The 14,465-nt window shown below is 46.2% G+C and overlaps 1 protein-coding gene across 2 annotated transcripts in view; it reads left to right on the plus strand.

Annotated features, from left to right (window-relative positions):
- LOC119465168 (17-beta-hydroxysteroid dehydrogenase 13) overlaps positions 1-14,465 on the plus strand; it is a 111,569-nt gene that overhangs the window by 33,391 nt on the left and 63,713 nt on the right. The window contains exon 1 of one of the 2 annotated variants that reach the window (XM_037725963.2): positions 6,553-7,052. The exons of the other annotated variant lie outside the window; for it this stretch is intronic. Within the exon in view, the coding sequence (XP_037581891.1) occupies positions 6,825-7,052 (228 nt within the window). The 5' untranslated portion in view covers positions 6,553-6,824. Of the gene's footprint in view, positions 1-6,552; positions 7,053-14,465 lie in introns of those variants that run through there. 2 annotated transcript variants of the gene reach the window in all.

The raw sequence follows: 14,465 nt of genomic DNA on the forward strand, positions 1-14,465 counted from the left end.
ACTAACTACACGTAATCAAACCAAAATTAGGGAACTGGATATTTGAGAAAACGACAAGATACGAGGAAGTACTGCTTTGTAGGATAAAAACTGGGCACACCTGCAGTACTCACTCCTATCTTCTAACTGGAACTAACCCTCCAATATGCAGTAGGTGTGGTGACATTCTTATGCGGGTGTCACATGGCGCACTTCTGATCGCGATAAAGCAAGATCCGGACCATAAGCCGCTTGGACAACATTGTTTTATCAGCGTAATAATAAAACAATGATGTTAAAATGCAGAAATGCTTGTAAACATTTCGCCTTTTCTGCCTCCCCTCTCCCCTCCTCCTTTTTCTTTGTGTGTTTACAGCTCCACCAACTTATTCGGTATAGTTCCCAGAAAACACAAACTTATCAATTTTCTTCTTTTAGTTTTCAATTGGTATGACCCGCTTATAGAGCACAATATATTGCAAACGGTGATCTAAGAAAAGGTTGTCGCCTGTTTTTGTTACATTTAGCACTAATTATCATCGCTAGACGAATCCAGCCCGGGGAATGTGCACGCTACCAACGGTAGGAGCAAGGAAAGAAAGGGTGAACCTGAGCAGGCTAACATGCAGGGGCGAGCTGTGTCACGCTGGAGGTAGTTCATTTTAATTAAAAATTATGCGAAGGTCAGTACTGCAGCACAAGACTACGTAATCTTGTTTTGCTCACTAAATTTATCCGCCTTTGTATCAGACGTTCCAGACCACTTGTTGCCGCAATGCCACTAAAGCTGTGCATGCATTAACGTACCGCAGTGACCACCTATAGTTTCTTGAGAATGACATCAAACTTGTTTCATGATATGCTTAACGCGTTGGGCAGCAACAAAATGGGAATGTCTATGGCAAACGGAGTAGGCGACAGAACACGCAGCACGCTCTGGACAAACACGCTATTAGAGCGCAGGCACGGTAGCTGAAGGCCGAATCCCGCTGTTCATTGTCAAAGCGCCGACAAATCGTTGTGAGTTAGCGATGAAAACGCAACAGCAATGGTGAGAAGCCAACGCCGTACACGCACGTATACACATCGATGACTATAGCAGACGACGCCAGGAGCAATCCACACTGAGCGTGGGGACGACTACTCGGCTAGATTTCGTAGGGAATAGTGTCCTGGAACATTGCGCACCTACTGGTAAAAAAGCCTGCAGAGTCGATTTTTCACCAACTCCAGCAGAGCACGACGGCCGACAGCTTCGAGCTGCCTTCACGTAGCGAGCGCGCGCGCAGCAGCGGAGTCCCCCCATTGACGTCACACGCGAGAGGGCACCACTCATAGATCCGCATCTACGAGATTTGGGGCAGCCGCCCGTTATTGACAATTTTCTATGGGAAGGGTGCAATAGAATGACCGGGTCAAAGAAAGGCGGAGGTGTAGGCGTACTAATTAGGCGAAGTCTGAAGTGGCGAAGGGTAAACGAGACATGTAAAGAGCCTTTATGGATTAGCGGCACATGGCAAGGTAAAAAGACGTGGCTGGAGTAGCTTACCTATGGACAGATAGTGATAGCAGAAAAAAAGGAATTGGTTCATTGCATTAGAAGTGATATTAATGAGTTCCGTAAATAGGCCGGGTGATATTAGTGGGAGATATGAACGCGCACATGGACGATTTAGATGGATATACTGATTACAACGGTTCACTAGTCCTCGATCTGTGTGATGAACAGGACCTTGTAGTAGTTAACAGGGACAATAAGTGTCGTGGACAGGTAACGTTAAAATGCGGAAAGAGGCCGTCATGTATCGACTATGCCTTAGTCTTAGAAATGGTCTAGGAACAACTAGACCAAATGATAATAGACGAAAATGAAAAAAAAATAGCCTGGTTAGCGATCATAGACGTTCAGCATTAAAGTTTGGAAGAGATACCAACGCAGAACACGAACCAGTAGCCTCAGAAATTTTTAAAATGAATGAAGAGCAAATAACAGAGATCGCAAAAAACATAGAGAAGAAAATTGGGGCTTTTCCTACAGCAGTCTGGGAATATAAGGAACTGGTGGACGTTATGCAGCATGGAATAAGGCAGATGCGGCAAAACAATTGTTGGATTGGAAAGAGGAAATCACGTAAGTGGTGGAACAAGGAAATAAAGCAAGCTATAGAAGAGCGTAAAGAGGCATCTAGGGCTCATCAAGAAGCCAAAAAGTTGGGATTACATGAAGAAGAGGTGCTCCTTAGATGGAACACATACGGAGAAAAGAAAAGGGTGGCGAGTGAACTCGTGCAAGAGAAAATTAAATGCGCAAGTGAACGGTGGGCGCATAGCATCCACAAAAGAGACAATGGCGCACAAAAAGATTCTGGAACCATATAAAAACACTCGGAGCTTCAACTAAAAACTCGCAAACGTCTATAAGGGATGAAGACCGTAATATCTACGAAGAAAACGATGCGCTGCGGTGGATCACAGACGTTATTAGGGATAACTTTGGCACGAGAAAAAGCGTAGTTCAGACAACAGATCCAGCAACAACAGAGAGGCCTGAGAGATCAAAATTTAGCATAGAAAGATTTCATTGGAAAAAGGCAGCAAAAAATGTTCCTAATAACACCGCAGCAGGACCCAACGAAATCCCAATAAAGCTAATCAAAAACCTCGGTCCAAAGAGCAAGTCACTGCTGACTAATGCCATAGAGAAAGTTATTAGAACAAAAAAAATTCCCGTTGGATGGCGTGAAAGTAAGATGAACCTCATCTACGAAGGCAAATGAGACAAGCATAAGACGAGCTCGTGCAGACCAGTTACAGTAACGTCGGTAATATTGCTGGCAATGCAATCAATGGCAATGCAATATAATGGCAATGCAAGCCATAAAATTATAACTGACGAAGTGGGTGGAGAAAAATGATGTATTGGGGGAACTACAGAATGGGTTCAGGCCAGGCAGACGCTTAGATGATAATATGTTTGTACTAACGCAGTGCATAGAGATTTCAGTAGCTCAGAAAAGACCTTTATCGATAGCATTTCTAGATATTAAAGGAGCTTATGATAACGTAGACAGGGAATTGTTGTGGGATATTCTTCAATACGAAGGCGTAGATGACGATTTCGTGGAGCTGCTGAGGGAGATATATAGAGACAACCAAGTACAAGTGGTATGGGAAGGTAGAAAAGGAAATGAAATGGTGGGATTTGACCAAGGATTGAAGCAAGGATGCACTCTGTTACCATTGTTGTTCACGCTTTACGTCAAGGGTATAAAAGACGACTGGAAAAAAGCGAATTAGGTTTTGGATTTATCCTATGTGCGTAATCGACACATGATGCCACAGAACGTCCCTGGACTGATGTACGCAGACGATATTGTGCTACTAGCGGACAATAAAAAATATTTGCGAATATCTGTGGCAACGCAGCGACAAATCTAGGCCTTAAGTTAAGCAGAGAAATCAGGAATTATGATCTTTCGTGAAGAGACGAGTAAATTCGTGGTGTCAATTCAATAGCAAGTAATACCCATAGTGAAGCAATATAAGTACCTCAGTGTACACATAAACGAAGGAAAGAATTACTCAAGCAACCACCAAGATAATCTGAAAATAAAATGGAAGCGGAATGCAGCATTAATGAAACACAGAGCACTGTGGGGCCACAATAAGTATGAGGTGGTGCGTGGAATCTGGAAAGGAGTAATGGTGCCAGCGCTAACGTTCGCAAATGCCAATCTATGCTTAAAATCGGATATATTGACGGGGTTGGAAGTTAACCAAAGATCAGTAGGCCGACCGGCGTTTGGAGCCCACGGTAAAACCACAAATGAGTCAGTGCAAGGTGACATGGGTTGGGCCTCTTTTGAAGTCAGAGAAGCACAGAGCAAAATTAGTTTTGGAGAAAGGCTCAGGAAGATGGATGAAAATAAATGGGCGGCTAAAGTGCACAAGTATCTCTACATGAAAAGCGGGGACACAGAATGGAGGAAGAGGTCAAGGAAGTTGGCAACCAAGTACTGGATAATCGAAACTGTAAATAGACAACCAAGAGTCATCAGAAAGAAAGTGAGAGAAATAGAGACAGTGAATTGGATGCCAGGAATGGAAACAAAAAGGACCATGGAGATTTACAAGAAAGATAAGAAAGAAATTAGAAGGGAAAATCTGTATGATAACGCCTTGCTATTCGAGGCTCGAGTCGGTTGCCTAAGGATGAAAACATACCGGAGCAAATATTCGGAACTAGATGAGGCATGTGTATGCTGCAGTAAAGATCCAGAAACCACTCAGCACATCCGAATGGAATGCGACGGGATCCACCCAGCGAGAACCGTACGTAACATACAACTTCCAGAAGTGCTTGGGTTTCAAGTGGAAGGAAACATCAATAGATCAACCGTCTAGATTAGCAAGAGACGATTAGAGTACTGGTAGAACAAAAGCAGGGAAAAGATTGATACGAACTGATCTCTTAAAATCATAGGTAGCGGTATACGGTAAAATTTGAACAAAAGGAAAATATTATTAGAGGTTTACAAAAATGTAGATAAAGAACATGTATAGTATACCTGACTAAATGAAGCAGGCTAGGTGACTATTTGTCGCCGCCCCGTTACAAAGGGGATGCAATAAATCATCATCATCGTCGGGGCGAAAACGGCCAGCGTTGAGGGCGCGTCGGAGACCGTACCCGACAAGGCTAGCTGTTCAGAAATATGGCCGTCTCTGTCGTACTCTCATATTGTCAAGCGTGTTTTCCCTACTCTGTCATCTACATACTACACTTTCTCATGAGGTACCAGTAGCAGATCGGCTAATCATATCCGTGCTTCGGACAATATTGGGCATCATCCGTGTACATTTAAGCAACCAGTGCGTTACATGTGCTCACAGTGAGATTTAGGTACTGCATTCACTGAGTACAGTGCTAGCATCCCTTGAGTAGAGGAATCCTCCACAAGCTACCGTGATTTACGCGCACATAAAATCCAAAACTGGCCTCGCTGATGGCAGCACAGAAGGTCGTGCGCTTCCTTCGGACAAATGCCTGGACGAGCGACAATAAACACTTCAGCGTGTTTTCACTTCGCTCATGTGTTGTCCTCTCCCTAATTTTCTCGTGCTCACTCTTTCTCTTCATGTTTTATCCACCCTTTTTTCTCCTCCTTGGTAGAAAACCCGATATTGTGATTTGGTTAGCCTCTCTTCCTTTCCCTTGATTGTTATATTTCTCTATCTGCATTTGAATAAAGAGCTGTGTCTGTCTATCTTTCTTCGTTCAGGTATGCCCATCGTCACGGCCATAGGCTCTGCCGGAGTTACAGCAGCGCTCTGGCTTCAGCTGCACTGGCGTGAGCATTGCGTGCACATATGTGCATACCACAGCACACACTGGTCTCCGCAGAGTGAACCGTTAATGCCAAGCTGCGTAATCCTTTCACTAATCGCTGGAAAACCTCGACGCTGGTCGGTCGGTCTCATCAAGTGCACCATCGAAGTGCGAAGCCTTTAGCGCCGCTGCCAGTGTTACTCAAGGCGTACGCATCTTGACCTGGCTGGTATCTGACAAGGCGCTGTTATTGGTGCTCATGAGCAAGCTGCCTGGCCCGCTGCATCGCGCCATGTCGCCTCCGAGTATTGTTAGAACGCCTTGTGAGAACGCTGTACCTTGCTATTGCTTTTAATGACTTGTCTTCGTACGAAAGTGCCAAAATTTTCTGCACGTTCATTCTACTAATAGGTATTTGGACTTAGAAATATTCGTGCTAGCGCCGACTCGCTTATTTTCGTTGGAATCGACTGCACAGCGTGGGAAGATAACGGAAGGAACACGCAGGCATTCCGCTGAAATAGAACTCTTTTATTTAGTTACAGCGTGCAAGCCCTACAGATGTGTATCAGTTGAGAACACCGAACGGGAAGAAAATGAAGGCACTAGAATGATTAACGAAGCATAAAGGAAAAAGAGAAATATCAGGGGGACGCATCGCTACGGTTTCGCGTCGGTGAGTGCACGCTCCTTTCAAGTGCGCCCACACATAGCCGACAAGGTCAGGAACGGCATTTATCAGCCCGCGTTGGCTGCTTCCTCATTTCTATACTTAAACGTTCGCCGCTCGGTAGCGAGCCCAACCACTGCGCGACGACGCTGGACAAAACGCGGAGAACGCTTTGCCGACCCGCGAACCCCCCCTCCCCTCCCCCACCCGCAAAAATTGCACCATCTGGACGGCTCCTTCCCGTTCGTGGACCCCTGGCAAAGCAGCGCGTCGAAAGCGAAGCGAAAACGGACTACGTGCTCAGCGGTTCTTTTTCCCGTTGCTCGAGGCGCCGATCTCGCGCGCGTCGTCAGACCGCTTTTGGTAGCGGACGGACTGCGCGAATCATGAGAGAGAGAGAGACCCGTGTAACAAAGGGAGAGCGAGATAGGCGTGCGTACCGTAGAAGAGCGCGCATTCTCCTCGCAGAAACGTCACTTCCGGGCATCCTGGCGTTGGCTCGTAACGTGACGTCTTGACCCCGATTCTCCCCCATCGGTGAGCCCTTCTCCTCTTCCCCGTAGAGGCAAACGCTGCGAGGAGGTCAGCGGGCGGCGGCGAAGAGGCGAACCGCATCGCGTACGGCATGGCTTCCCGGTTTGAGAAGCGTCCGGCGCTTCGCTCGCAAAACATCGCCCGCACAGCGGAGGAGAGTCCAGCCGCAGCCGAAGACAACCAGCGAGTCGACTGCAGCGGGTAGCAGACGACGCTAGGGAGGATAGCGGGGCGCGACGGGGTGGGTGAGCGTCTGCTAGTGTGTGCACCCGAAAGTTGACAACGCGGACCTTCCTAGGCGAAGCAAACGCCATGACGCTCGCCGAGTTCTTGCTCGTGCTCCTGGAGTTCGTGCTCCTGAACGTGCAGTGCCTGTGGATCGCGCTGCGCGAGGCGGTTCACTGGCCCGCGCCGCCGCCTCCGAAGTCGGTTGCGAGCAAGGTCGTCTTGATTACGGGATCCGGCCATGGCGTCGGCCGCGAACTGGCGCTCCGCTTCGCCCGGCTGGGCGCACGCGTCGTCCTCGTCGACATCCACAAGGTGAGAAGAGCATTCGGCCCGACCGACCTGGTTCTTCCAGTGGAGAAGCGAACGGTGGTGCGAAGGCAGGACGCATGCGTGAACACATTTCGCGCAAGCGACGCGCATGTTTCGCTCGAGCGGTGTTATCGCGGTGGTTGTGCGTTATCGTTATGCTCGCTGAGGAGCTCCGTTTCAGCCAACCAGAGCAGCGGAGTCGCTGTCCCGGCGCCGTCACGAAACGCTGTCATGACGTTTTCTCGATGCGATACGGCAGCACACTTCCGTGCTTCGTGACGGCGGTAACTACCGTCCCGTCGATTTGAATCTCGTGGGTAGTAGCATTTTGTAGCATTTTGAAATCGTTATTTTGTGGTGAGAACACATGTTTAAGAACCAGAAAGGCTAGATAGATGGCCCACAGATCTTAAATGCTAGGACGTCACTAAACGCAGATGCTTTACTGCCACAAACACCAGTAAAGCGGCAGTAACAAAATACAGGGACTAACGTCAAAGATGGTTTTCGGGTGCGATATAATAAGAAACGAATTAGAAGCTGAGAATAGAAAAAAAGAAACAGTACCATCCTGAACACAACAGTAGTGCATTTGATTTGATATTTTAGCGGTAAAGATACCGTAAAATAACTCTTTGAGAAAGTCTTCGTACTAAAATGTGTGCGTGCTGCGTAATAAGTCCATTGTTTTGTGCCATGCCATTTTTCATTGACATCAACCTAGGTAGCGCAGTCGCTACCGTGGTAACTACTGGTAACTACTGCGCTAATGGTAACTACTGCGTACCTCATAATCTATCGTGTCTTGTCACGTAATGCTTTACAATTTAAGGCACTGCATCAAGGATTGCGAAGGATTGAAATGTGTCGTATCCGGCAATGGCCCTGCATTCAAAAGTCAGGCATTTGCAAGGTGGGCAAAAGAGGGAAACATTACCCTGATGTTCACAGCACCATATAGCATCCATCAGCTATTGGACTAGCAGAGCATAGGTACACGGATACATGGAAGCAGTGGAGAACGAGCTTTTTGGCACTTATTTGGGCAAATTGCCTGCTCCTTTGATTTCAACAATCCAAGTTGAGGTTTGAAATGCTACGAGCAAGCAGATCATGCACGCTTTCTTGTTGATTTGTGCGTGAGGAGTCGCAATGAATAGGAGAAATTACGCAGACATGTATTTAAATTTCTGACACGCACGGAGCCTCTAAACTTGTCGCAAGAATTCTATGTTGGGTAACGTTGGATTTTACTGTAGGAAGTCTGCAGTGGGAAAATAATTATTATGCATAAAACTAAGTTGGGTAACGTTGGAGTTTACTGTAGGAAGTCTGCAGTGGGAAAATAATTATTATGCATAAAACTAAGTGCGTTGTTTTTAAAGGAATCAGGACCAGCGTGCACGTTACATCGATGGGTATCCCAATCTGCGCGAACTTGTTGCTGTACACGCAGCAGGACTGCGGAACACTTCAATATAGCACAGTTCGACGGCAGAGGGGAGGAGGGGGGGAGTTTCATGCAGTCGCGCAAGCAACGGGTAGTGCGTTACTTCCGTGCTACTGCAAGTGAATGCGGTCCTTTATGCTTTCTACCGTTTTCACGCGATAGCGTTAAGGGCCGCGTGTCGCAGAAACTCTGGTGTCGGCGTCGGCGGCGTTGTCGGCTAGAGAAAATTATATTTAGGTATATGTATATGCCACGCCTTGCCATATGACACAAGGTCGACCTAATGGTCGCGAAGCTTCGGGCGAAAAGCGGTTCAGAACGAATTGTCACCGACATCAGCAAGGGTGGTTATGGGAGCAGCGATTGAAGCGCGACTATGTTTGGAGGGAACAAACATTACGAAATAAAAAAAAAAAGTGTTTTCTTAATTAAACCGATACACAGTTAGATTCATTCAACGAAAGTAAAATTCCTAATCAATTTTATATACGCATGGCGAGAAAAGAACAACTTTAATTTATTTGATCAGTATCAATAAATACCTTTTTTCAGCGCCCACCGTAAGAGCGCCCACCGATAGCGGCGGGCGGTGACGCCGCTATCACTTGCAATGCAATGCAGCTCTTGAAGTGGGAAGAAAAGGGCGCTCGTAAAGTTCACCTGTTACAATACGCCCCCCTCACATGTTGTGTTGCTTTGCTTGTCGACGTTTGTCTGAATTTGGTGACGCGTGTAGTTTCATTGTTTCTTAATCTCTTCAGTCAAAAGTAGTAAGTTGCGACCGCCAGATACTTGTTCACTTTAGTTGTTTTCGTGGGACAGCGCTGGCCGATGGGCTTTGCGTCTGACGAAAGGACGAGTACTCTAAGCCCAAAGCGTTCGTCGGCCTCCAAACAAAGTATGTTCTGCGCAAGGGTGCGGTTTCGACACCCGTATAACTGAACTTTTCCTGCATCGGTTTCCGCGCTAAAAGCTCGAAACGCCCATCACGTCGAATGGCGGGCCATTTGAATATACAGCTCTAATGGCAGGCCTCGAAAACAAATTTCGCGCCTTTGAGAACAAAATGACGTCACTTCTGTTTTTAACGGATATGGCGTCACATTAATTTTTCTTCCGCCGGAAGTGTTCCCTCCTCACACAGATGGCGCTAAGCCCCATGAACCACCAGGACATTGCGTGTGTCCACTCGTTACAAAGGGGCTGGCCGCTACTACATCATCATCATCATCACCGATAAACCGCATGTTTTGAACGTATGGGCTTCTATGGAAGCTTCGCTACCAGGTGTATTTACCTTGTATGACATATGGTGTATGCGGGTTATATTACCACGTCATTCTGTCACTAAAGTTGCGCATATTTTCTCTTGCACTGTTGACAAAGTTATACCATGGTATTTTGATAATGACAGCCCACAAACGAATGTCATGGTACGAAACACCGACAGCGCTTGCCTTTTATGTTAAATATTTTCAGACTGAAATAATAAAAGTGCGAAGCAATAACAGAAACCAGAAAATGATGTAATCTTTTTGGCGTGGCTGTGCACTACCTCCGGGATCGGCGCACGCAGGATGCCGCGTTTCTACCAGAAAACTCGCCTTCGTGCATAGCGTTCGCCGCTAGCGTTTCTCGGTAAACAGTACGGTTACATAAGCTGCAGTTGCCGGGAACCGTGAGAAATATTTGAATACTATTGCGTTCCACTCTTCAAGACGAAGCTTAAGCGTCCTCCAAGTTTTTTTTTTATCGTATTTTGTGCACCTGTCGCAAATGGACACCACTATAAGGTAGCGCTCGTACGTCTCCCATCGCTGGCGTCGTCTTGATGTAAATTTTCTTAAACCCATACGCGTACATGCGTCGCTATACTTCACATCCGATTACCAGTGCCGCTTGAGCGCGCGTCCTGAATTAACTTACATGCCCTACTAGATGCGGGGGTACGGCCCCTTTGAGAGATTTGCGCCTTTGCACGGTCTGGGTGGCATTCGAGTATCAGCCGAGATACAACGGGCTAGAGTATCTCGCTCCCTCACCCCGATAACCAGTGCGTGTTTGTGTGTTTACGGTGCTGAGGCTGATATATATTTCTCTCGAAGTCTGCTCGCGCGAATAGCAACGTTTCGGTGGTACAGGTACCATTCGCGAGACCTCTACCGCGCACACCTTTAGAAGCAGCGTTCAGCCCTGTTCATTTATGACGACACAAGCGCCTGTCAATGCCTGTGTCGTTCTGCTGCCGATAACCAAGTCGTCATGCAACCTCTAGCAGCAGTAGCGGCATTGCTCTCGGGCTGAAATGAAACAAAAAACGCCGGTGTACCTAAACTTTGGTAGACAATAATGAACGCTAGGTGGTCCCAATAATTCGGAGCCCTCTACTGAGCTTACTTCGTAGCTCCAGTACTTCGTTGTGACGTTAAACCCGTCTAATAAATTTTTTATGCTCCCTCTGATGCGACGCCTGGTAAGACGACATTGCCAGCGATGAGTGCCGCCGGCGTCAGGCGGCACGTCGGTTTCAGTCATCCGTTCAGTGACGTCAGTAGTAACACGACGTTTGTCGCTTTGCTGTGCTGTGATTGGTTGGCTCCGATATAGTTAGGTTGAACGCATCGTAAGATCAGATCAGGAAGCTCGTTTGTTCGTTTTCTTTCTTTCTGTTCCTCCATTCGGGCGCACTTTGTAGCGACGAACTCGAGGAAATCTGTGCTTGCTGCTACACTCCAATACTCACATCATAGCAAATCAAGTGTATTTTCATTCTGTCAAGATACAGAAAGATGGACTGTGTCAAGACAGCTTGACTAGTTCACAGCCCCATTTGCACTCCAAATTACGTCAGTCTGCTCATATATCGGCAGCCGCAGAGGCTTCCCTGATTGTGATGACTGTCCATTGACGCCCAATAAAACCGGAGTAATATATCAGTCACCTTGATAGACGATAAAGACTTCTGGCTCGGAATCCCCTTTCTTCATCATATTATGCACACACTATTGCAATAAAATGTTGTGTTCAAACGTAAACAGGAATTAGTTGTGTTGTTGTTGTTAAACCTTGGTCACTCTAAGTTCCGGCGGAAGCTTATCGTATTCCTTTTTTCGTTCGTTCGTTTCTTTCATTTTTCTCCACAAACCCGAAAGAGAGAAAACACAGTAGCGGGGCAGATTAGTAGTATTGGGATACTCGCGGAGGCAGAACTTTCTTTTAAATTTTTTTCAATAAACATATATTTAAATGAGACAATGCCTGAGGAAAGAAATAAAGAATTAAACTAAATAAATCAATAAGAAGAAGAAGACCTTTCGAAAATGTAGGCGGCAAAATTGGGATCTAAGTGGTTGCTTTGCAGCCATAAAGTATACAGCGTTCAGCGCCATTCTTCCCACTAATTTAATTAGCGCAGATGTACTGGATTGAAATTTCCTAGATACAATTGTGGCACAGATTTGTGTTATATGCGGATATGCACGAACGCATACGAGGCGCTTCGTTGCTCCCTCGCCCATTCAACCCCGTGCGCATGCGCTGTTCCGCAACCTCTTTGACGACATTAGGCCACGCGCACCTTCAAGTTTTTTTCTTTTCTTTTTCTTACTACACGTGAATATGTATTTGCGAGAACTATAGAGAGTTAAGACGTGGACATAAGCATTTCCATTTCGTTTTTATTCACTCATTCTTGACTAGCAGTAGGAAGGACAAGCTTTGCAACTGATATATCCACTAAAAGACCGCATGACCGGCATTTGAAGTGCAGGCATACAGATCCGGTTGTTATTGCGTTTACGGGATTTACAAAGACACGGCCTGGTCTGCTCCGTTCAAGTGAAGCGCGATAACAGACACTGCAATATCTGCGATTGATACGCATTGTGTACGACCCTTAGCCTTTATCAGACACCTAATCATCGTAACTCATCCTCCACTCCCCCCCCCCCCCCCCCCCTCTTATTGTGATCGCAAACAGTTTCGCAATTTGTCGGCATGGAGTGCTCCACGGACCGTTTCTTCGTTAAAATCACAATACCAGAACTGCGGCATGTGTACATGAGCTAAACCTTAATAACCGTAGTGCTCTGTCCTACTGATATCAAACGCGTTCAAAAAACGCTTACCTAACTTATTGTACTGAATTTCTCGTGTGCGTAATTGTGTTATAAGTAATAAGTGAGCGGTCTAAATAAACATTTGTAGTTTTATCAATAAGCAATAATTTAATTTCATGAACCCGAAATACACTCGTGCTTTAAACACGCCTGCAACATCTGAAATGAACAGTTCAGAGGAAACCAACATCGTGCAATCTTTGTTTGCCGGCAGCGCCGACGACAACCGATAATGACACAGGAGTCGGTACTTCGTAATGTTTTTGTGTACAGGAAATAAAAAACTGGAAAAAATAAGCGTTACTTGAGCACTTAATAGGTGAGTGCTTAATAGGTATTGACGAGCTCATTGGTGAACCATTATTTTGGTGAAGCAGCGCACATGGGAAACGGAGAAGACGACCTTCACACACGTTCCTTCACACACGTCCAGACGTTCTTTTTTTTTTCAAGTTAGTTGTATCACCAAAACCATAATAGCTCCTTGTTTAAAATTAAGCCAACTTACCTCAACTCACAAATTACCTCAACTGGCAAGCTGTCGCTGTTTCCACACAAAGAATTGTGCAGGTGGCAATCTAAAGAATACGCAGGAATGAACGGTATTCCAGCAGCCAAGTGATGCGCAATCATACATCTAAGTGACTTGTTTCGTGTGTGAGCAGGGTCAGTATAGTCACGGGGTGTCCTGTTAACATGTAGCATCTCTGGCGGAAACGTACAGTCCTAACCGTTTTTTTTTTATTTGCTATGACAGAGGATGCTTTTCAATATGAACATCATGAGTAACAAGGACTGATAACTAATGTTTCGTAAAAAAATTATTCTTAGCATCACTGCCTTGCCAATGAAGGCTTGCACGTGTGTTGTAACATCAAGTTTTCGGAACGAGCTATTAAACGAAAAGCCAGCGTTTCAGAAGCATCGTTCTCCGTGATATTTTTCGCTTCGCCTACAGTGTACTCAGGGCAATCTTGAGGACCGTATGTAACGACTTCTTCGGATATGACATGTGGTTCGGTTTCCGTCTGCTAGCTTGTATTGCCACGGGTACGTGGTGTCCAGCTAACAGCAGCGCTTGCCTGGTAGCCTTATCTGCTCCTTGGTCTGCGTCCTTCATCGCGCCAGCCATTTATTCCCACCAAATCGGCCAATTTTCGGTTCATGTGAATGCCGCAAAACATCGTGCCTTCGGTCCAACCGTAAGCCACGGCGCCTTGAATGAACATCAGAAGAACTTCGACGGTCGTGTACACCGTTGCACACTTAGCGTCCACCGCTGTGGAAGCTACACAGAAGTTCAGTCATGAAAATGTATCACTGCTATCAAGTCTCGCGAGCCTGCGGGACTTGATACTGCGGGACTTGGCACCAGGTTGCCGCAAAGAGCTGCTAATGAAAACCCGAAAAAGAAAACAACGAAACGCAAAATTATCTAAAACAAGGAATTAACCGCCGTATAACAGAGTTTGTTCAATTTAAAGGATTGAAGCTTTTTTTTTATTTATTACTGAACCTAAATAAAAAGCACTTTCACCTAATTCCTGGCAAAAAAACGGCTAACTATTTCTTGCTGCGAACGTAGCTGCTGCATTCAGTCTCGTTAGCCTGAACAGTGTTGCACGATATGTGTGAAACTAAGTATAGTATGTTGTCCAAAAGGCATGCCTGCGGTCTGCCAAAACGAAACCGTTTGTGTTTAGGAGTCAGCTCATCTGTCGTTGTTTAGTGATTGGAGAGAGCAGACCAACGACGCACGTGTTTTGACTGTCGCCGGGGTCAACGTTCGCGCGAAGGATGTCCGTTGAGTCGCGACCGCTGTGCGCTGAAAGCATTGTACATGAAAGG

The sequence above is a fragment of the Dermacentor silvarum genome, chromosome 9, assembly GCF_013339745.2.
Source record: "Dermacentor silvarum isolate Dsil-2018 chromosome 9, BIME_Dsil_1.4, whole genome shotgun sequence".
Classification (NCBI taxonomy): domain Eukaryota; kingdom Metazoa; phylum Arthropoda; class Arachnida; order Ixodida; family Ixodidae; genus Dermacentor; species Dermacentor silvarum.